Source organism: Oryx dammah, unplaced genomic scaffold (assembly GCF_014754425.2).
Source record: "Oryx dammah isolate SB20612 unplaced genomic scaffold, SCBI_Odam_1.1 HiC_scaffold_25, whole genome shotgun sequence".
Taxonomy (NCBI): Eukaryota; Metazoa; Chordata; class Mammalia; order Artiodactyla; family Bovidae; genus Oryx; species Oryx dammah.
In genome coordinates, this window is record NW_024070209.1 from 2863393 (window position 1) to 2886408 (window position 23016).

The 23016-nt window shown below is 52.6% G+C and overlaps 1 protein-coding gene across 1 annotated transcript in view; it reads right to left on the bottom strand.

The window, feature by feature from the left end:
- Positions 1-23016, bottom strand: part of FAM178B (family with sequence similarity 178 member B) — a 101804-nt gene that overhangs the window by 42654 nt on the left and 36134 nt on the right. Inside the window, exons 8-12 of the mRNA XM_040224797.1 lie at positions 14010-14124; positions 12827-12838; positions 6397-6478; positions 5942-6118; positions 5634-5731 (exon numbers count right to left, since the gene is read on the bottom strand). Coding sequence (XP_040080731.1) covers positions 5634-5731; positions 5942-6118; positions 6397-6478; positions 12827-12838; positions 14010-14124 — 484 coding nt within the window. The remainder of the gene's footprint in view (positions 1-5633; positions 5732-5941; positions 6119-6396; positions 6479-12826; positions 12839-14009; positions 14125-23016) is intronic.

Genomic DNA, 23016 nt, shown 5'->3' on the forward strand with positions numbered 1-23016 from the left:
AATCTTTTCACAATAGTAACATCCAAGATCACTGATCACAGGCCATCATCACAAATATAACAATAAGGAAAAAGCTTGCAGTATTTTGAAAATTACCAAAATGTGACACAGAGACGCAAAGTCAGCAGATACTGCTGGGAAAGTGACCCTGACAGACTTGCTCACTGCAGGGCTGCCACAAAGCTTCACTTGCAGAAAGTGGAGTATTTGTGAAGCACAATAACGTGAAGAAGTGCAATACAATGAGGTCTGCCAGTACACAGATACATGTCTATACATGTAAATATAGCCGGCTCACTAAGCGCAGGCGGCTACGAGCTACCCCACGTCTGAGGTCAGGGATAGCGGCCTAGAGTGCCAGGCTGTGACGGCGCAGGAACGGCTGAGAGGAGCTACCCCACGTCTGAGTTCAGTGGCAGCGGCTGGGAGGAGCTACCCCGCGTCTGAGGTCAGGGGCAGCGGCCGGGAGGGGACACCGCACGTCCGAGGTCAGTGGCGGCCGGAAGGAGACACCACGCGTCCGAGATCAGGGGCGGCTGGGAGGAGCCACCCACGCCCGAGGCCAGGGCCGGCGGCCAGGAGGAGCAACCCGAGGAGCGGTGGCTGCGCAGGCACGGGAGGGCCTAGAGGAGCTATCCCACATTGAAGGTCAGGAACGGTGGCAGTAAGGAGATACCCCTCGTCCAAGGTAAGGAACAGCAGCTGTGCTTTGCTGGAGCAGCCGTGAAGAGATACCCCACACCAAGCTAAGAGAAACCCAAGTAAGATGGTAAGTGTTGCAAGAGGGCATCAGAGGGCAGACACACTGAAACCATACTCACAGAAAACTAGTCAATCTAATCACACTAGGACCACAGCCTTGTCTAACTCAGTGAAACCAAGCCATGCCTGCGGGGCAACCCAAGACGGGCGGGTCATAGTGGAGAGGCCTGACAGAATGTGGTCCACTGGAGAAGGGAATGGCAAGCCACTTCAGTATTCTTGCCTTGAGAACCCCATGAACAGTAGGAAAAGGCAAAATGATAGGAGACCAAAAGAGGAACTCCCCAGGTCATTAGGTGCCCAATATGCTACTGGAGATCAGTGGAGAAATAACTCCAGAAAGAATGAAGGGATGGAGCCAAAGCAAAAAAATACCCAGTTGTGGATGTGACTGGTGATAGAAGCAAGATCCGATGCTATAAAGAGCAATACTGCATAGGAACCTGGAATGTCAGGTCCATGAATCCAGGCAAATTGGAAGTGGTCAAACAAGAGATGGCAAGGGTGAACGTCGACATTCTAGGAATCAGCGAACTAAAATGGACTGGAATGGGTGAATTTAACTCAGATGACCATTACATCTACTACTGCGGGCAGGAATCCCTCAGAAGAAATGGAGTAGCCATCATGGTCAACAAAAGAGTCTGAAATGCAGTACTTGGATCAATCTCAAAAATGACAGAATGATCTCTGTTCGTCTCCAAGGCAAACCATTCAATATCACAGTTATCCAAGTCTATGCCTCAACCAATAATGCTGAAGAAACTGAAGTGGAACGGTTTTATGAAGACCTATAAGATCTTTTAGAACTAACACCCAAAAAAGATGTCCTTTTCACTATAGGGGACTGGAATGCAAAAGTAGGAAGTCAAGAAACACCTGGAGTAACAGGCAAATTTGGCCTTGGAATGCGGAATGAAGCAGGGCAAAGACTAATAGAGTTTTGCCAAGAAAATGCACTGGTCATAGCAAACACCCTCTTCCAACAAAACAAGAGAAGACTCTACACATGGACATCACCAGATGGTCAACACCGAAATCAGATTGATTATATTCTTTGCAGCCAAAGATGGAGAAGCTCTATACAGTCAACAAAAACAAGACCAGGAGCTGACTGTGGCTCAGATCATGAACTCCTTATTGCCAAATTCAGACTTAAATTGAAGAAAGTAGGGAAAATCGCTAGACCATTCAGGTATGACCTCAATCAAATCCCTTATGATTATACAGTGGAAGTGAGTAATAGATTTAAGGGTCTAGATCTGATAGATAGAGTGCCTGATGAACTATGGAATGAGGTTCGTGACATTGTACAGGAGACAGGGATCAAGACCATCCCCATGGAAAAGAAATGCAAAAAAGCAAAATGGCTGTCTGGGGAGGCCTTACAAATAGCTGTGAAAAGAAGAGAGGTGAAAAGCAAAGGAGAAAAGGAAAGATATAAGCATCTGAATGCAGTGTTCCAAAGAATAGCAAGAAGAGATAAGAAAGCCTTCTTCAGCGATCAATGCAAATAGAGGAAAACAACAGAATGGGAAAGACTAGAGATCTCTTCAAGAAAATTAGAGACACCAAGGGAACATTTCATGCAAAGATGCGCTCGATAAAGGACAGAAATGGTATGGACCCTACAGAAGCAGAAGATATTAAGAAGAGGTGGCAAGAATACACAGAAGAACTGTACAAAAGAGATCTTCACGACCCAGATAATCATGATGATGTGATCACTAATCTAGAGCCAGACATCTTGGAATGTGAAGTCAAGTGGGCCTTAGAAAGCAACACTACGAACAAAGCTAGTGGAGGTGATGGAATTCCAGTGGAGCTCTTTCAAATCCTGAAAGATGATGCTGTGAAAGTGCTGCACTCAATATGCCAGCAAGTTTGGAAAACTCAGCAGTGGCCACAGGACTGGAAAAGGCCAGTTTTCATTCCAATCCCAAAGAAAGGCAATGCCAAAGAATGCTCAAACTACCACACAATTGCACTCATCTCACATGCTAGTCAAGTAATGCGCAAAATTCTCCAAGCCAGGCTTCAGCAATACGTGAACTGCGAACTCCCTGATGTTCAAGCTGGTTTTAGAAAAGGCAGAGGAACCAAAGATCAAATTGCCAACATCCGCTGGATCATGGAAAAAGCAAGAGAGTTCCAGAAAAACATCTGTTTCTGCTTTATTGACTATGCCAAAGCCTCTGACTGTGTGGATCACAATAAACTGTGGAAAATTCTGAAAGAGATGGGAATACCAGACCACCTAACCTGCCTCTTGAGAAATCTGTATGCAGGTCAGGAAGCAACAGTTAGAACTGGACATGGAACAACAGACTGGTTCCAAATAGGAAAAGGAGTACGTCAAGGCTGTATATTGTCACCCTGCTTATTTAACTTCTATGCAGAGGACATCATAAGAAATGCTGGACTGGAAGAAACACAAGCTGGAATCAAGATTGCCAGGAGAAATATCAATAACCTCAGATATGCAGATGACATCAACCTTGTGGCAGAAAGTGAAGAGGAGCTAAAAAGCCTCTTGATGAAAGTGAAAGAGGAGGTGAAAAAGTTGGCTTAAAGCTCAACATTCAGAAAACGAAGATCATGGCATCTGGTCCCATCACTTCATGGGAAATAGATGGGGAAACAGTAGAAACAGTGTCAGACTTTATTTTTGGGGCTCCAAAATCACTGCAGATGGTGACTGCAGCCATGAAATTAGAAGACGCTTACTCCTTGGAAGAAAAGTTATGACCAACCTAGATAGTATATTCCAAAGCAGAGACATTACTTTGCCGACTAAGGTCCGTCTAGTCAAGGCTATGGTTTTTCCTGTGGTCATGTATGGATGTGAGTTGGACTGTGAAGAAAGCTGAGCAGTGAAGAATTGATGCGTTTGAACTGTGGTGTTGGAGAAGACTCTTGAGAGTCCCTTGGACTGCAAGGAGATCCAGCCAGTCCATTCTGAAGGAGATCAACCCTGGGATTTCTTTGGAAGGAATGATGCTAAAGCTGAACTCCAGTACTTTGGCCACCTCATGCAAAGAGTTGACTCACTGGAAAAGACTCTGATGCTGGGAGGGATTGGGGGCAGGAGAAGGGGACGACAGAGGATGAGATGGCTGGATGGCATCACCGACTCGATAGACGTGAGTATGAGTGAACTCCGTGAGATGGTGATGGAAAGGGAGGCCTGGCGTGCTGCGATTCATGGGGTCGCAGAGAGTCGGACATGACTGAGCGGCTGAGCTGACTGAACTGAAATATATATACATATAAAACTGAAAACCACTGTACAAATCACACGGCCTGGTTGGAGCAAACGGGAAATTGGGGCTGGACCACAAGGGGCCTGGATGCCAGGCTCAGCCCTCTGCACTTCTCAGTGCAGGCGATGTGGAGCAAGGCCCGGCAGAGACATGACAATCACGTGCAGCCACAGAACAAACAGGCTGAGAAGGAGGAGCTGGGAGTGTCTGTGAAGGCTTCGGGTCTCCCTGGAGGGGATCCAGGACAGCCTGGCTGGAAGGTGGGAAGAAGTGTCATTCTGGGTGGTGATGGCTGTTGTTTAGTTGCTGAGTTGTGTCCGACTCTTCACCACCCCATGGACTGTAGCCCACCAGGCTCCTCTGTCCATGGGGTTCTTTAGGCAAGAATACTGGAGTGGGGTGCCATTTCCTTCTCCAGGGCATCTTCTTGACCCAGGGATCGAACCCAGGTCTCCTGCACTGGCAGGCAGATTCTTTACCACCGCGCCACCAGGGAAGCGCCACCCTAGGTAGGAGCAGCTGCAAATAGACCTAGAGAAGAGAGGAGGGGACGTGGGGAGAGGCCTGCACAGGGTAGGGAAAGGGACTCCCTGGGGCTGTGCCCTCAAGTAGGGGAAGGAAGGAGGGGAGAAGGAAGGAGGGGAGAAGGGGAGCCTGGAGTGGGTACAGAAAATTGGTTCTTATCTCCCTGCAGGCTGATTCTGTTTGTTCGGCACACTCATTCATTCAAGAAGAGTTTACGAAGTGCCAACAGTGTGCCAGGCTCTGTTCTGGATTAGGGGTGATATGACAGTGACCCCAATAAGGGACCTGCTCACTGGAGGTGATAAGGAGGAGAGGCAGCCATGAGCAAGGAACATACAGGACTTCCCTGGCGGTCCGGTGGTTAAGAATTCGCCTGCCAATGCAGGGGACATGGGTTTGATAACCTGGTCCGGGAAGATCCCACAGGCCTCAGGGCAACTATGTCCATGTGCCGCAACTACTGAGCCCTCGAGCTGCAACTATTGATGTCTGAGCGCCTAGAGCCTGCACTCTGCAACAGGAGAGGCCACCGCAATGAGAAGCCCGCTCACTGCAACTAGAGAAAGACCTCACTCAGCAAGGAAGACCCAGCACAGCCACAAATCAATTAAATTTTTTTAAAAAGGAAACAAATATAAAGAAATTTCTGGCCGAGATCAGTGCCGCCAGAGAAGAGAATGATGAACAGAGAGTTTGAGAGAGGAGTGTCAAGGGGATTGACTGGGGGGACACTGCGCAGCTGATGTCTGAATGGCGAGGAGGAACCCTACCTCCATGAGGGCTGCGGAGGGGAGCAGTCTGGAAGGCGGGTGGGGGTGCTGCGAGTCTGAGGCTAATTGCACAAGGCAATTGTTTTGCTAATAAGACCGTGTTAAGAAAATGAGGCTTTTTTTTCTGTTTGGTAATGAAGTCATTAGTGAGTTGTAATTTTAGTTCTTGCTCCTGGGTTTTTGACACTGGGTGGGAGGGGGAGGTCTGTGGGGACTGATGGGGCGGATGGTGGATTCCCCACACCCCACAGGGTGTCACGGGGGCGGGGATGAGCCTCAGAGGGAGGGGAGACGGAGGTGGGGCAGCACCCACCTGCTCCGGGGGGTCACGTCCAGGAAGAGCTGCACGAGTGCCAGCAGGTTGTGGTGGTGATCAGACGCTCGACTCAGGGCGCAGCACAGCTGCCGGAGCTGCGGGGGCACAGAGGGCACCCAGCTGGGCTTCCAGAGGCAGGCCAACTCTTACCCTGACCTCCCACCCGCCCACTCAGCAGGGAGGCCTGGAGAGCAGAGGGGAGGACCGCTGGAGCAGCATGGGCCCCGCCAGGGCCCGAGAGCGTGCCCTGGCGGCCTCACAGGTGAGGCCGGGGGCTTGGGCTTTGACTCAGGGGTCCACAGCACCTTTCCCGGCCACTCTCGGATGTTCTCCAGGAGCTGGAGCAGGAGCTGCTGGAGGTCAGTCTTGGGCAGCAGCCGGAGTCTGGTGTCCAGGCCAGCTCGGCACAGCAGCTCAATCAGGTCCAGAAGGTTTTGGTCGGTGTAGGCCCCTGGCTGGGCCAGTGCGCACAGTGTCAGGAACTGGAGAGGAGAGAGCGCTAGGGCAGGGGTGCCTCCCTGGCACTGCGAGCCCCCAGCTGTACTGGGAAGGAGCTGAGAAAAGTAACGAGGCCTGAAGTCGAGCCTCCAGGGGTCGTCAGGGGCAGGCACGGGCGTGGAGGGAGCCACCTTCTGTAGCAGCCATCGTAGCAGCCATCCTGGCAGCCAGCAAAGTGCCTGTGATGGTGCCCAGTGGGACCCCGAGTTAGATGCCGAGTGGGTCTGGATTGAGAGCAAGCACAAGGATGGGTGGGACTCACCTTACAGATGGAGTTCAGGCTGCTGTCCAAGGCCATCTCCTGGAGGGCGTCCTGCTGTTCACTGTGGCTCAGGCGGGCCTCGCTAAGAAAGACAAATACAAAGGAAGGGAAGCAGTCAGAGGCAGGCACAAGGGAAGAACTGAGGCAGAGGGGGAGGCCGTGCCTGCTGGAGAACAGAGTTCTTGGATGATCCATGCAACCCAGGGTCCTGGAGCCCTGTGTTTGCGGGTCTTTCACTTGTTGCTATTGTTCAGTCGCTCAGTCGTGTCCGACTCTTTGTGACCTCATGAACCGCAGCATGCCAGGCCTCCCTGTCCATCACCAACTCCCGGAGTTTACTTAAACTCATGTCCATTGAATCGGTGATGCCATCCAACCAGCTCATTCTCTGTCATCCCCTTCTCTTCCCACCTTCAATCTTTCTCAGCATCAAGGTCTTTCCAAATGAGTCAGGTCTTTGCATCAGGTGGCCAAAGTATCGGAGTTTTAGCTTCAGCATCAGTCCTTCCAATGACTATTCAGGACTGATTTCCTTTACGATGGACTGGCTGGATCTCCTTGCAGTCCAAGGGACTTTCATGAGTCTTCTCCAACAGCACAGTTTAAAAGCATCAGTTCTTCGACACTCAGCTTTCATTATGTTCCAACTCTCACATCCATACATGACTACCAGAAAAACCACAGCTTTGACTATATGGATCTTTGTTGGCAAAGTAATGTCTTTGCTTTTTAATGCACTGTCTAGGTTTATCATAGTTTTTCTTCCAAGGAGCAAGTGTCTTTTAATTTTGTGGCTGTAGTTACCATCTGCAATGATTTTGGAGCCCATGACAATAAAATGTCACTGTTTCCATTAACACAATGTCACATGTTATGAACACAATGAAAAGGTCATCCACTGCTGCATAACAAATTACTCCCCCCAGATGGAGAGGCTTAAAAACAACAGATACGTATTATCCTGTGCAGTTTCCAAGGGTCAAGAATCCAGAAGCAGCTTAGCCAGGGGACTCTAACTCAGGGTCTCTGGGGAGGCTGCCCCCAAGGCTTTCATGGCGGGGAGGGGGGCTGCTGTCAGCATAGGCTTGACTGGCCTGGAAGAAATGCTTCTCAGGTCACTTGGGGGTCACCGGCCTCAGTCCTTCCACGAGCTTCACCACAGGGTTCCCTAACCTGCCCCGACTTTCTCTAAAGTGAGTGATCTGAGAGAGAGGCGATGCCCGCCTAAGATGGAGGCTGTAACCTTTTAGAACCTAACCTTGGAGGTGACATTGCTTCTGTGATCTCCCCTGGTCACATGGGCCAGCCTGACACAGGGTGAGAGAGCTGCAAAAGGGGGTGAACACCAGCACGTGGAGTCACCGGTGCCTCTCGGGGGCTGGCACCCCAACAGTGGACCTCCAGGAGGGCCCCTAGCTTTAGTTTTCTGGCGCTTGGAAGCCTGAAAAATCATACTCCAATGATTCCTGCCGTGTATTCCTCAAAAGCATTGTTTGGAGTTTCCCTGGTGGTCCACTGGTTAAGAATCTGCCTTGCAATGCAGGGGACAAGGGTTCAATCCCTGGTCTGGGAAAATCCCACATGCTGCAGAGCAATTAAGCACCACAACTCCTGAGCCTGTGCTCCAGAGTCCAAGGGCCACAACTCCTGAAGCCTGTGCCCAGAGCCCATGCTCCACAACAATGAGAAGCCCGCATACTGCAACTACAGAGGAGCCCCGACTCGCCGCAACTAGAGAAACCCTGCTCGCAGCAACAAAGACCCAGTGCAGCTAAAAACGTAAATAACAATAAATAAATAACTAAAATAAAGAAAATCCATTTGAAAGCGTTCTTTGTGCACACAGGTGAGGTGAGTCTGTGCAAGCACGGAAAAGCATGCTCCACTGTGGCTTACGTCAGGTGAGCTTCCAAAGTCTGCAAGTAAGGTGAAATCAGACTGAGGGAGATCCTCAACAGCCCCTCCAAAGGGGTTCCACAACCATGCTGTCCACGGACAAGCCTGGGACGAACAGATTCCTCTTAGACAGCAAACAGCCTGGGTGAAGCCAGAGGCCAGGGTCACATTTAGAACACCCTCTTTAAAGACCAGAGTCACACACAGTTTGGCGAGAGCCCTACAGGAAGGGAGGTGCTGGCAACACAGCAGTCACATCACCCTCTGCACAGACCTGCCAGGCACAGGCTCCCTGGTGGAACCTGTGCGCGGGCGTCCTTACTAAACGATGCTCTTTCTCTGGCCACATGTATATTGTTGGCATCAAGTAAGTGAGGTGACTTTTAAAAATTAATTTGTTAGTTATTTTTGGCTGTGCTGGGTCTTCCTGCAGTGCGGGGGCTTCTCATTGCGGTGGCTTCTCTTGATGCAGAGCGCAGGCTCCAGGCACAGGCTTCAGTAGGTGCAGCCACGGGCACTGGCCCAGCTGCCCCGTGCCGTGTGGGATCTTGCTGGACCAGGGATTGAACCCACGTCCCCTGCATCGGCAGGCAGATTCCTAAACACTGGACCACCAGGGAAATCCAAGTAGGATGACTTTAATGACAAGGTTCCCTGTGCCGTCTCTTCCACTCCTGCAGTCTTACTAACTCGCAGGAGTTCCTGATAACAGGGGCCTCCCTACAGATGAAGTGCCCAGTGATGACAACGAGTGTCCACGGTAACGGCCTCTGGGGCACCGCCCCGGCCACGGCTCCCAGACACTCCAGTGAGGAGGCTCCGCTCCTTACTTCTCTATGCTGCTTCTCAGAGAGGGAAGAAGAATGCCATCTCTAGGCACCCAGGAAGTCGGTGTCAACAATTCGCTGCTGGAGTGGAGGAGTCGGGTGAGTGCTAGATAGGCCTGGGCTGGGCCACGCTTCCAGGCCATTCTTCCTCAGCATTTATGAGGCCCAGAGAACACGAACAGGCGGGGGAGATGGGGGCTCATGCACTGGGCCTGTGTCAGAGTTGCAGGGGAGTCCTGGCTTATACCAGTCCGTGAGCGTGCGTAGGGCCGTGCAAGCATGGGAGGGGACGCTTTTAGACTGCCCAAAGAGGAGGGGCGCCTCAGAGCCAACTTTGTGACTCTGCCCAAGTGGAGGGGGCTCTCAGACAGTTTCGTGCTGCCGGTGGGAGAAAGCAGAAATTGTGAGCTGGTGACTCATCTTCTTGGAGCTGGGGAGGGGAAGTGTGTCTGTGACAAGGGTCTCTCCTCCTGGGGATGGACAGAATGCCAGGCTTTCCAAGTGGGAAGGATGCATGGCCTCCCCCTACTGCCGCCCCCACCCCCATCGCACTGCGCCCCAGTGTCTCCCCTGGCTGCCTCTGCTGGGAACAGCCAGCAGGCAACATAACGGGTTCCCCTTCCCCGCCTGCCTCTCTGAGGAGACGCTCGCCTGGAACGTGACATCTGAGACTGCTATTCTGGGAAGTGGCATCGGCTGATCCCCAGACCTCCGCCGCGGAGAAGAGGAATTCACAGTCTAAGGAGCCCACTCCTCTCCTGGACTCAGCAGGTTGAAGGGTCCCATCACCAGACTGGCCAGCACCCAGGCCCATGGCCAGCACCCAGGAGCTAGAGTTTGGGTTGCAAAGGCATTGTTCTACACTCTTAAGAGAACTGTGTCGGCTTCTGTATTTGTTTTCCCCTATTACTATTTGAGGAAAAAAAAAAAGTCAAAGTGACCCTCTGCTCCTTCTCCTTGGGAAGACGGGAAAACCGAGGGTCTAGTTGGGGGTCGGGGCCCACAAGGCATCCCGCAGGCAGGGCATGCTCCCGGGCTGGCACTGCTAAACCAGACCAGAGCTGTCAGCTGGGCTCTAGTGACCAAGGTCAAGGCAATGAAGAGGAATCGATGCTGAGCTAATGCAGGGAGGGGCAGCAACTTTTACCTGGATCCAATTACTCTGTCCCAAGACTACCGCCCCTACACTTGACAGGATGCCCTTTCAATGGACTGACTGTCATTTACTTAGCCCACTGGCCTCTGCAACCAGGCCTCCCTCTCAGAAAACCCAGTGGGTGAAGGCTACCAGCACCAGGCAACAGCAGCGGGCTGCCGGTCCTGAGGGGCTGGACCTGTGGCCTGTGCTTCCCAGGTGGTGCAGTGGTAAAGCCTCTGCCTGCCAGCGCAGGAGACACAAGAGACGGGAGTTCCATCCCTGGGTAGGCAGGATCCCCCGGAGTAGCAAATGGCAACCCACTCCAGTGTTCCTGCCTGGAAAGCTCCATGGACAAAGGAGCTCACAAAAGAGCAGGACACAACTAGCCATGCACACACACCTATGGTCTGACCAGGGCTCTTCCTCTGGGCTTTGCAATCAGGGAGCAGCCCGGGAAGGGCAGCCACCACTTCCTCTCTTTCCAGGTGAGACCGGGGACACCTGATGAAAAATCTGTTTTGCTGAGTGTGGCACTGGTCCCCTCTGAGGATGCTCAGGCTCTCATCTGCTTCCCGGCCAGCGTTCACACTCTGGTTCCTTCTCGGCTGGCTGTCTCCCCCCACCAGGCTCATCACAGGGCAGAGGGCAACTCTCTTTGCAATAAGGCAGACGTCGGACAATGCACGTGGTCCGGCAGCAGCAGGGCTGTTTCCTTCTGGAAGGAAATCTTGAAGTATTCGATGAGATGGTGATGAGTTTCAAGGAAATCTGAGATTAGGAACAGCTGGCGAGAGACCTATCTTTCTCATAGCGACTGGAGAGATGGCCAAGCCGTGGGCCCACACGTGCCCTCATTTCCAGTCTCGGCCACTGACAGCATGTGGGTGCCTCAGAGGAGCCCTAGATGGGGACATCCCTGGAGGTCAACACAGAAGCACCTGATGCGGAACCAACTGACATGGGACGAGCCTCTGAGGACGAGGACGGTGGAGAGAGGGCAGCCTGTCCTGAAGACGCTCTTGCGGCCCATGGAGCTGTGGAGGATGCCACAACCTTGGTAGAGGAGATGCCAGAACTTTCTTGATGTTCCCTGAGAGCTCTAGAAGAGTCTTCCCACCCTGAGACACCCCGAGTTTCCCAAACACAGAAGCAAGCCAGCACTTCACCATCCCCCACCCCAGGGAGGTCATGGGAGAGGTCTCTCCTGGACTTGTTTGCTTCTTGAAAGGAGGCTATATTTCCAAAAGAATGTCCCTAGACTGAGTGGCTTGGCGGGTGGTCCCAGCCCCTCTTATAGAGCTGCAATCTGTACGGGGCAATCTTAAAGGGGCAATCCATTGGCCAGATGCTCTGGGCCAGTTTTGAATCCTCCGTGGAGAGCGTGTGCCAGCAGCCATCCCAAGGTGGGGGGCCCAAGGAAAGAGGCAGGGGTGTCAGAACAGCAGTCTGGGGCCGCGGCACTCTGGGCCTTGCCCTAGGACCATGGGGCTCTGCCTTGCTCCCACAGGGTGCTGAGAAGCTGGAAGCCTTCGTGCTGGGGTTTGTGCTCTCAAGTATTTGTGCTAGCGTGCTCAGTTGCTCAGCTGTGTCCGATTCTTTGCCAACCCATGGACTGTAGCCCGCCAGGCTCCTCTGTCCATGGGATTCTCCAGGCAAGAATACTGAAGCAGATTGCCCTTTCCTCCTCCAGGGGGTCTTTCCAACCCAGGGAATGAACCCGGGTCTCCTGAGTCTCCTGCATTGCAGGCAGATGCTTTACCACTCAAATGAGCACCCTCAAGTATTTGAAATGGTGAATTTATGGCCACACTTCTACAGATCACCTGCCCCTGGGGAAGGGGGAAGTTACGGGAGTGTGGCTCTTTGCAGAGTAAATGGGGAGGTTAAGAGCCTCCAGTGCCATCTCCCACTTTCCGAGTGGACACCAGGTGTGCACCACTTTCCAAGCAGTCAGAAATAGCTCCTCTGAATCCTCAGGCCCTCCGGGCCTCCCCTTCATGGACATTTGTTTTTCTGAGTGTAATTCTCTCCCTGATTCCTCCTAGAAGGTGGTTCAATTGAAGCTCCGTGTTGGGGAAGAGACAAGTGACTTATTATACCTGGTACAAATGCCAAGGAGGGGGAGGGGCAGGCGCAGGGCAGGCTGGCACAAGCACAGGGTATTTATAGCAGAGCGAGGGTGGTTTGGTCTGGTTTGGCTTGGCAGACAATTACCAAACACAGTGGTGGAACAGGTTCTTGAGAAAGCTCCGGCCATACCCTAGAGGGAGGTCCGCCCACCACGGACGTGGTGTCAGAACAGCCAGGTGGCAGGAGGGAGGGGGCTCGGCCTGTCCAGGGTCCTAAACACTCGTGCACGGGTGTGTGCTAAATCACTTCAGTTGTGTCCGGCTCTCTGCGACCCTATGGACTGCAGCCCACCAGGCTCCTCTGTCCATGGGATTCTCCAGGCAGAACAGTGGAGTGGGTTGCCATGCTCTCCTCCAGAGGATCTTCCTGACCCAGGGATCGAACTGGCACCTCCTGTGTCTCCTGCACTGGCAGGTGGGTTCTCTACCACTAGCATCACCTGGGAAGCCCCCTAAACAGTCATGTCTCAAACCGACTACTCAGAGAAGCCTCAACAAAAGTTTGCTTTTACAACCCAGATCTAGCCCGCCATCCATCTGACAAGAGTCGTTTCTGTATTGCACCAATTAGCATCCCTGTCCCACCCAGTCCGAACTCAGTGCACAACGGGGGCTGCAACAACACAAAATGGGGCACTGAGACTTTCCACACAAACGTGTGCCTGGCTGGCCACGAGTTGATATTAGGTAATGTGTCAGGAGGGGCTTGGAGACAGATCAAACGGACTGGGACACATCTTGCAAGAGGAGGGGCAGCAAGCGCTCTGAGTCAGGAAGGGGCAGGAGCAAACATCAGTCTCCAGGGCACTAAGACCCGGCCATGCCTGGCTCTTCCCTTCGTTGCCTTGCGCTGTGAGCGTGGGGACTCACGCCGATCACCCGTGGTGTGATGCACAGTTCACTGCGGCCCCTCAGACTCTGGGCTTCACTCTTTGGGGTGGAGTCTGCAATCACCAGTCTGGTGACTTTTTAACTTCAAAAAAAATGCTCATAATTTCCAATAATCATCAGAAGAAATCTCTCCTTTCTCTAACTAGTAAAATGCTCGTTGAGCTCCCGTTATCACCAACAATGATGACAATGGAGTTTTGTACAGTGACCGGCCAGGTGTATTACATTTATGGAAGAGGAAGTATTTTAGTGTTTCCAAGCAAGAATATGTGGGCTTCCCAGGTGGCGCAGTGGTAAAGAAGCCACCTGCCAGTGCAAGAGACACGGTTTGATCCCTGGGTCAGGAACATCCCCTGGAGAAGGAAATGGCAACCCACTCCAGTATTCTTGCCTGGAGAATCCCATGGACAGAGGAGCCTAGTGGGCTATAGTCTGCGGGGTCACAAAAGAGTAGGACGCGACTGAGCATTAGGCGGATGTATCTATTCAGTTGGCTGATAAGTTCATTCAGGTTTTTCCCTAAGATGTGACACAAAAACACCAATGAACTTTTTGGCCAACCCAATATGTTTAGAAGAGTCTCCTTTTTGGGTTATTTATATATATGTGTTTACATTTTTCCTGAGGTGTAATTGGTACTGCACATATTTAATGGACACGATTAGATAGGTTTGAACTGCTTTCAGTGGCCGTGGCCGTGTGAGCAAGGGCACCAGGGAGGGGCGTACTCACCTCCCAGTGTGCTGTATGGGCCCCAGGGGCTGCAGAGCAGGGCTGTGGGCTCCGAGGCTGTGGAACGTGGCCGAGACCTCTTGCAGTGAGGGACACCACAGGTTTGTGTCCCCATCTGTCAGACCAAAGAAGGTGGGGGGGTTAGGGGGCAGAACAGGACGGGCTGCACTGGGCCCACGGCGGGGCCACAGGGACCAGCCTCACTCCTGGGCAGCACAGGTGTTTCCTGGAGGGTGAAGCCTCCAGAGGTTTCAGACACTCGCAGGTGCTCTGGGAACCTGGACGCTCATTCTCCTGTCTTCAAGCCACGGCCACCTTGACGTCCGGGCCTGGGGAGGACAGTGCTCTCACCACTCCATCAGCTGCCCCGAGCTAAGCCAGGCGCTGAGTCCCCAACCAGAGGCCTCCAAACCACAAGACAGGAGACACGCGGCTCCCCAGCCCTGCACTCTCCGCCACCGAGGCCCGAGTCCAGATTGGCACCTACTACGGACTCTCAATAGCATCCTTGGGGCAACGTCTGGGCGTTCCCAGGTCCACTGATCCTGCTAGAGGGCCTCCCCACAGTCCTGGAGGCATTTTGTCAGCAAGCTCAAGCTTTGAGGACAATTCTATCTTAACAGGACAGGAGCGATCATCTGACCTTCTCAACAAAGGGGAAAAACCTTATGGAATGGAGGGCCTTTCCTCCTTCAGACTGTTTAAGGATATTTTCCGAACTAGGAGAACAGAGAAGCAGAAGACAACGAGGTGGAGTGTGCTTCCCAAGCTGGCTGCACCTCGGCAGCCCCAGCCCTACGCTGGCCCCTCTCTCTCCCTCGTCCACATCATCTTATTTGCTGATCTGCTCAGGGCTCGTCTGTGTCTCCCCATTAGAATGTAAATCCCGTGAGGACAGGGGCCAGGTCCATGCTGTTCCTCCCTGCACACTCAGAGTGGCCAGTGTGTGGAGGAAGCTGGATGGATGGAAGGATGGATAGATGATGAAATGAATGAATGCATCCTGACCAAGCAGCAGACGACTAAGAGGGAGACTGGTAACAAGTCACAGGACAGGCTGACAATGTTTGGGAACACAAACGAAGGGTCTGATGGAGGGTGAGCTGCAGGAATGCAGAACCAAGAGCAGTGCCAGCTTGAACCTTCACCATCCCACAGGGTGAGCCTTCCGTCCTAAGGGCACCCCTTGATGGACCCCACCGTGTGTAGGAACCATGCCAGCTGCCGAAGACTAAAAGGTGACCCAGTAGATCCCTTGACCTCAGGGAGCTTGTGGTCTAGGAGGCAGAGAAGCCAGGTGGATAAATCAATACAAAAGAGTATGTTGCCGTAAAACCCAGAGCTGGTGAAAGGTGGGGCACTTGCTCAGGCTAGAGAGACTTAACTGGGGGCTGGGGCAGGGGGCAGACGGCACAGGTAATAGGAAACGAAGCCCATGCCTAGCCAAGGGACGGAAGTGGCAGAGAGCATGAAAGAGCGTGGGCGTGTCTAGCCAGAAACGGGGCACTGAGATGTCTTGGCCACAGTCCCGCGCGGCGGCCAGCTGAGGGTCTGAGTCCCAGCCAGGGACGTGCCTCCGGGGATGGTGGCATTGAGTGTCTCTCTCTGGAAACGTATATCGGTTGAGGCTCACCCAACAGGTAATGAGACTCTGGGAGAAGGAAAAACATTCTTGTTTTTTTCCCTCTTGGGCAACTTAACAAGTCAGAGAACGGTAATAATACCCCTTGCCCAAGTCGCAAACGAGCTGAGAAGAATGAAGGCTGCGAAACACAATGAGAGAGGGCTGTTTGCCCGAGCAGAGCCGAACTGGGGAAGTGGGTGGGAGGGGGCGCTGTGTGGGAAGCCAGTGACCTTGCCAGGAAGGGGAGGACAGTGTGGCAGGAGAATCGGCTGAGGGCGAGGTCCCAGGGAGGCCCGGCTGGGCGGTAGCGTCCTGCCCCTGCAGCCTCCAAGCCTCCTCCCCATGGCGGCCCCCACAGGTGCCTCTGCTCCTGAAAAGCCCTTGACAGCATCGCAGACCTCGCTGGCCTGGGGCCCAGTCAGGCCTCACCCCTCTCCGTGTTCCTGCCCGGCCATTTATTGCACACCCCCGCTCCCCTGGGGGCTGAGGGGTCAGGAGAAGTTCCAGAGAAAGGGGTCTGGGTGGCCCTGGGATAAACCAGTCCCATCAAACTGACAGCCCGGGAAGCTGGTTAAGTGACAACAGGCCCCCGGGAGCCCATAATTAACGCTGCCTGTAAGTAGGCCAGGCACTCAGCTTTTCCCGAGCACTGTGCGTCCCCAGTGAGGGTTTTCTGGAGAGCTGACACAGAAGAAAAGTCTCGAGAACTTGGTTTCTGTACGCCCACAGCGCGGTCATCTGAGGTGATCCCCCGGGGGAGCACCAGGGCCCTGAGCTGATTCCAATGCCAGCCCCAACAGCCAGCGCATCTGGGCTCGCTGAGAGGCTGAGTCTGAAAGCTCTCCTGGGACAGAGCGGAGGCTTGGGCGGGGGCGGGGAAAAGAGGCACAGGCCGGAAATAAAAGCGACTTTTCCATCTGCGCCTCAGCAGCCTCTTGACTTCATGCAGCCACCCTTCTGCTGGCTCCGTCTGTGCACAATGGGGAAACCACGCACATCCCCACAAGCCCCTCAGCCCTCCCAGTTCCAGCCCCTCTGTGGGGGCTTCCTCGCCCCTTCCTGACACCTGCCAGGAGCTGGGAGCCTCAGGGGAGCTGGGTCTGCAGACATCTGTCCTTGTTCATGCCCCTCCCCGCCCCGCCCCCAAATCAACCTGCTAACTTGCACTCGAGTGTTGCCGTGGAGAGACCCAAGTGACATCATCTGATGGGGGTCCTGATTTTTGGACACGGAGACCACACAGCAGGGGAGCCCCCATCAGCCTTAAATGGGAGTGCTGATTCCCAAAGGAATGTGAGCTACTGACCCATCACACACCTGAGCATGGGACTCATGACATTTTTTTTTTATTGTTGTTTAGTCACTGAGTCGTGAAGTCGTGTCTGACTGCACCCCGCCAGCCTCTTCTGTCTATGGGATTCTCCAGGCAAGAATACTGGAGTGGGTTGCCCTTTCCTCCTCCAGGGGATCTTCCCCACCCAGGGATCGAACTCACATCTCCTGCACTGCAGGCGGATTCTTTTACTGATTTGCCACCAGGGAAAGGGAGGCTTAAAACCTTACTCTTCTTCATCCTCCCAACTCGGATTACTTAGCTTCCCTCAGCACTTTTGTATTTAAATTTAAACTTGCTCTGTATCATGGGCTTTAGCCATTCAGCTCTAGCCTTAGTCACATAAAACTGTTATTCAGAGGACTTCCCTGGAGGTCCAGTGTCTGAGACTCTGAACTCCCCATGCAGGGGGGCCAGGTTCAATCCCTGGTCAGGGAACTGGATCCCACATGTTGCAACTATTGAGTTCACGTGTGGCAACTAAAGACCCCGCATGCAGCAACAAAGACCAAAGATCCTAGGAGCCACAACTAAGACTCGGTGCAGCTAAAAAAAAAAAAAAATGTTATTTAGTCAACAAACAGTAAGTGAACACCAAGTGACTGAAGTTCTGACCAAGTGACTGAAGTTCTGGTCTCGTGGAGCTGAAGGTTTGATGAGGAAACAAACCACGTGCGTGGAAGCGAAGCACGCCACACCAGGAGGTGTAAATGGCGTGGAAGGTGAGGGTGGAAGGTCAGCGTTATGCAGAGTGAGGTAATGGTCAGGAGAAAGAGCCCTGCAGACCCTGGGTCCAGCCAGCAGCCCGTGGTGCTGGAGCTGGTGCGAGGCCCAGGGGTGGGTCAGGGTTAGGGCGAGGCGGGGACGGAGACGTGGGAGGGGAGGGGACAGGCCTGTCTCCCGTGGGGCCAGGGCAAAGAACAAAGGGGATGTTATCAGAGGAATCTGCCATGTTTGTGGTAGAAACACAAAATCCCATCAAGTCCACATTTCACAATCACGAGCATTTCATTGCCCTCAGGGCTCAGCACAGAGGACCACGCCCCATGGCCTCGGGAAGCCCACCCAGACCCAGGCCACACACTGCTGCTGTTCTGGCTCTCACACCCCTGCCTCCCCTCCAGACCTGCTCTGCTCTGGTCTCCTTCCTGCTCCTCCTGCGCTCTGCAACCCTTACGGCCAGCCCCTTCACCTTCCCAATTCTTACCGTGCCCCTGGGGCTCAGGCCCTCTCCCCCAGGGCCTCCCTGCATGTAACACAGCCTGCGCCTGCCCCTCCACACACACACACACACACACACACACACACACACACACACATCCATCCACTCACCACATACTGCATAGACACACACCACTCACACACACCCCACCACACACACATATACCCATCCACACACACACCACATACTGCACAGACACCACTCACACACATCCCCACCCCCCACACACATACACTCATCCATCCACTCACCACACATATCCCACACACCACACCACTCACACAATCTCCATCATATACATCCCTGTGTCCACTCACCACACACACACCCCACACACGCACATCCCCCCCACATCTATTTACTTATACCCATTTATTCACTTATCACACATACAACCCCCCCAACCACACCACTCACACATCTCCACACACATGTATACACACCACTTACTCACACACACATCTCACAACACACACACACACACACAGGGCTCGGTCAGCTCCTGGTCCACTGATCCACGAGCTGAGGGTGTGTGTGGGGCGCGTGAGGCTGTCCCCGGGCCACCTCTCCTCCCTGCTGCCCTCTGTAACTCACACCACTGTCACCGTCATCTAACACTATCGAGCCTCCCAGGTCCGTGTGTAAGACAGACCTGCTTTGTGCCAAACCACTGAACCCCTGGTATCTGCTAGAATTAGCTTCAGCTGCAAATAACAAAGAGCTCCAAAACAAAACAAAAACCCACCTGGGCTTAACAAAACTAGAGTTTCATTTCTTTGTGATGGAAGAGAAGTTTGGAGGTGGGTGGGCCACCCTGTGCAGGACCCTGACTGATGCGTGGGATCGTTGATGGCTTTGCTGCTCTGTCGTCCTCTGCAGGTGCCTCTTCCCGTGACCACCTGGTGGCCCAGGATGGCTGCCAGAGGCCAGCCATTGCATCTCACCTCCAGGCAACCACTTCCTCCCTTTGCCACTTCAGTATGCATCCCTGGATTGTCTGTAAGGATGCCAGGGCCCCTCAGTGTGAGTCAGGAAGGCACCTGCAAACTGCCCTCTTAAGTTTCAAAAGCAAGAATTTGAGACGGATTCAGACTCAAACAAAGAGCTTCCTAGTAACATCCTTGAACGCATGGCCCACCAGTCTCTCTACCTTTGGATTCCTGAGCCTGCTATTTTGGGAATGGTCCTGAGATCTAGAATGAAACGAAGAAGACACCAAATGCTGGTGAGCATGCGGAGCAATGGGAACTCTCAGTCACTGCCGACAGGAACACAAGATGGTAAGGCCAATTCGGAGGACAGCCTGGCAGTTTCTTACAAAATGAAACATACTCTTACCATACCACTCAGCAACCGTGCTTCTTGCTATTTATCCAGATGAACTTAGAAACTGAACGTGAATAGAGCTGCAGCTTTATTCATAACTGTCAAAAGTTATGACACACCAAAGCCACCAAAATGTCCTTCAATAGGCAAATAAACTACATGCAGACAATGGAAACCCATTGAGCAATAAAGAAATAAATAATCAAGCTATGAAAAGACACGGGAAAAAGTCAAATGGATATTGTTACGAGAAAGAAGCCAGTCTGAAAAGGCTACATGCTGTATGATTCCAACTATATGATATTCTGCAAAAGGCAAACTATAGAGATGGTAGAAAGATCAGGGGTTGCCAGGGGTCGGGAGGGAGGAGCACAGAGGATTTTTAGAGTGAAACTAATCTATATGATGGTGCTAGTGGTAAAGAACCCACCTGACAATGCAAGAGACACGGGCTTGACTGACCCCTGGGTCAGGAAGACCCCCTGGAGAAGGATACGGCACCCCACTCCAGTATTCTTGCCTGGAGAATCCCATGGACAGAGGAGCCTGGCGGGCTACAGCCCATGGGGCTGCATGGAGTCGGACACGACTGATAGAGACATGGTAATGATGAACACATGCCATAAACTGTACAACAGAGTGCGAACCTTAAACAATGAATTTCTGTTAATAATAATGGCTCAGTAGAGACTTCCCTCAGTGAGATTTGATCCTTACTACATGCACTGGAGAAGGAAATGGCAACCCACTCCAGTGTTCTTGCCTGGAGAATCCCGGGGACGGGGGAGCCTGGTGGGCTGCCATCTATGGGGTCACACAGAGTCGGATACGACTGAAGTGACTTAGCAGTAGCAGAGACTTCCCTGGTGGTCCAGCGGCTAAGACTCCATGATCTCAATGCAAGCAGATTCTTTACCGTCTGAGCCACCAGGGAAGCCTACTGAGCCAAATAAATAAATAAATAAAATTTTTAAGTTCTCTCATTTATTAAAAATAATAACAATGGATCACTAATGGATCAAATTATACTGCACGAATGCAAGATGTCACTAAAAGAAACTGGGGTGGGGGAATAGAGGGGAACTCTGTACTTTCCCATCAATTTTTCTGTAAGCCTAAAACTACTCTGGACATGGAACAACAGACTGGTTCCAAATAGGAAAAGGAGTACGTCAAGGCTGTATATTGTCACCCTGCTTGTTTAACTTCTATGCAGAGTAGATCATGAGAAATGCTGGACTGGAAGAAACACAAGCTGGAATCAAGATTGCCAGGAGAAATATCAATAACCTCAGATATGCAGATGACACCACCCTTATGGCAGAAAGTGAAGAGGAGCTAAAAAGCCTCTTGATGAAAGTGAAAGAGGAGAGCGAAAAAGTTGGCTTAAAGCTCAACATTCAGAAAACGAAGATCATGGCATCCAGTCCCATCACTTCATGGGAAATAGATGGGGAAACAGTAGAAACAGTGTCAGACTTTATTTTTGGGGCTCCAAAATCACTGCAGATGGTGACTGCAGCCATGAAATTTAAAGACACTTCCTCCTTGGAAGAAAAGTTATGACCAACCTAGATAGTATATTCCAAAGCAGAGACATTGCTTTGCCGACTAAGGTCTGTCTAGTCAAGGCTATGGTTTTTCCTGTGGTCATGTATGGATGTGAGTTGGACTGTGAAGAAGGCTGAGCGCCGAAGAATTGATGCATTTGAACTGTGGTGTTGGAGAAGACTCTTGAGAGTCCCTTGGACTACAAGGAGATCCAACCAGTCCATTCTGAAGGAGATCAGCCCTGGGATTTCTTTGGAAGGAATGATGCTAAAGCTGAAACTCCAGTACTTTGGCCACCTCATGAGAAGAGTTGACTCATTGGAAAAGACTCTGATGCTGGGAGGGATTGGGAGGAGGAGGAGAAGGGGACGACTGAGGATGAGATGGCTGGATGGCATCACCGATTCGATGTATGTGAGTCTGAGTGAACTCCGGGAGATGGTGATGAACAGGGAGGCCTGGTGTGCTGCGATTCATGGGGTTGCAAAGAGTCGGACACGACTGAGCGGCTGAACTGAACTGAACTGAAAACTACTCTTAGGGCTTCCCAGGGGGCTCAGTGGTAAACAATCTGCCTACAATGCAGGAAATGTGGGTTTGATCCCTGGGTCAGGAAGATCTCCTGAAGGAGGGCATGGCAACACAATCCAGTATTCTTGCCTGGAAAGTCCCATGGACAGAGGAGCCTGGCGGGCTACAGTCCATGGGGCTGCAAAAGAGCTGGATGTGACTTAACAACTAAATGACAACTACTCTAAAAAAAATAAACAAAACAAAGAACTCTAAAAAAACAAAACCAAGAGAGGAAAAGGTCTCCCCACAGAGTACCTTGAGCAGTAGAGCCCGATGATCTGATGTTCTGGATTGAGGCCCCGCTGGGAACCTAATACAGTGCTTCCCAGACTTGTCTGCAGAGTTTGGAATCAGGGAGCAGCTTCAAAAGTTGCTGCTGCCTGTGTCCCACCCCAGTGACTGTGGTTTAATTAGCATGGGTGTGGCTTGGGCGGTAGAATTTTTAAGAATTCCCAAGTGATTCTAATACCAGCCAAGTTCAGGAACCACCGAGTTAAGAAGAGCCGTGGCACCGTGGGGCCCATCCTCACCTGCTCCGGCAGATGGTGTGGGCGGGGCAGGGGAGGAATCAAGGGAAGGCAGCCCCAGCTCCACATCACACCCAGGGCTCCCATCTTTGTACCCAAGCCAGCTGCCTGTGGCACCATCTAGGGAGGTTTTAAGGTACCTGCGCCCAGGCTGCATCCAGACCAGTACTGGAGGATGGAACCCCGGCCCCATACTTTGTAAAGCTCAGACACAGCTAAGAACTGCAGCAGCCAGAAGCTGAGTCCTGGGGGAGCTGCTGACATCCTCCGATCAGGGTCTGGAGCCAGACGTTCAGATGTGCTCACCACACGTAAGTCATCTGAGTCTATCCCCTTCATTTAAAAAAGGTGGGTTGAGAGTCACAGCAGCTAATGCAGCAGGATGAGACCCTCTGATGTGTGGCCTCTCTGCTCCATCAACAGGCTTGCACACTTGGCCAAAGTCCTCCCAACCGGCACCTTCTCAGCCTGGCTGTGCCTTACAGCCACCTGCGAGCTGAAAAGATCCTGTGCCAGGTACTGCTCTACGTGTGTTCTGGGAGCAAAACCAGCTGAGCCCAGCAGCTCCTGACACGGCCTCTGTGAGCCGGCTGTACAGGTAGTGGGTCAGAATCGACCAGGAAGGTGCTGCTGAGTGAGGGTGGAGCGCACATGCAATCCGGTCTCCACGGGGCCAGCAGACCCCGTGTCCCGACCTTGCAGGGGCAGATCGGCAGCTCTCCAACCACTGACCACACAGGATGAGAGGAGCTGGTGGGAGGGGGTGCAGATGTCTGCTGTGGGCAACGCACATGCTCCCTGAGACGCACCCACTCATTCAGTGGGTCTAGTCCACGTCCTGCTGTGCGCTC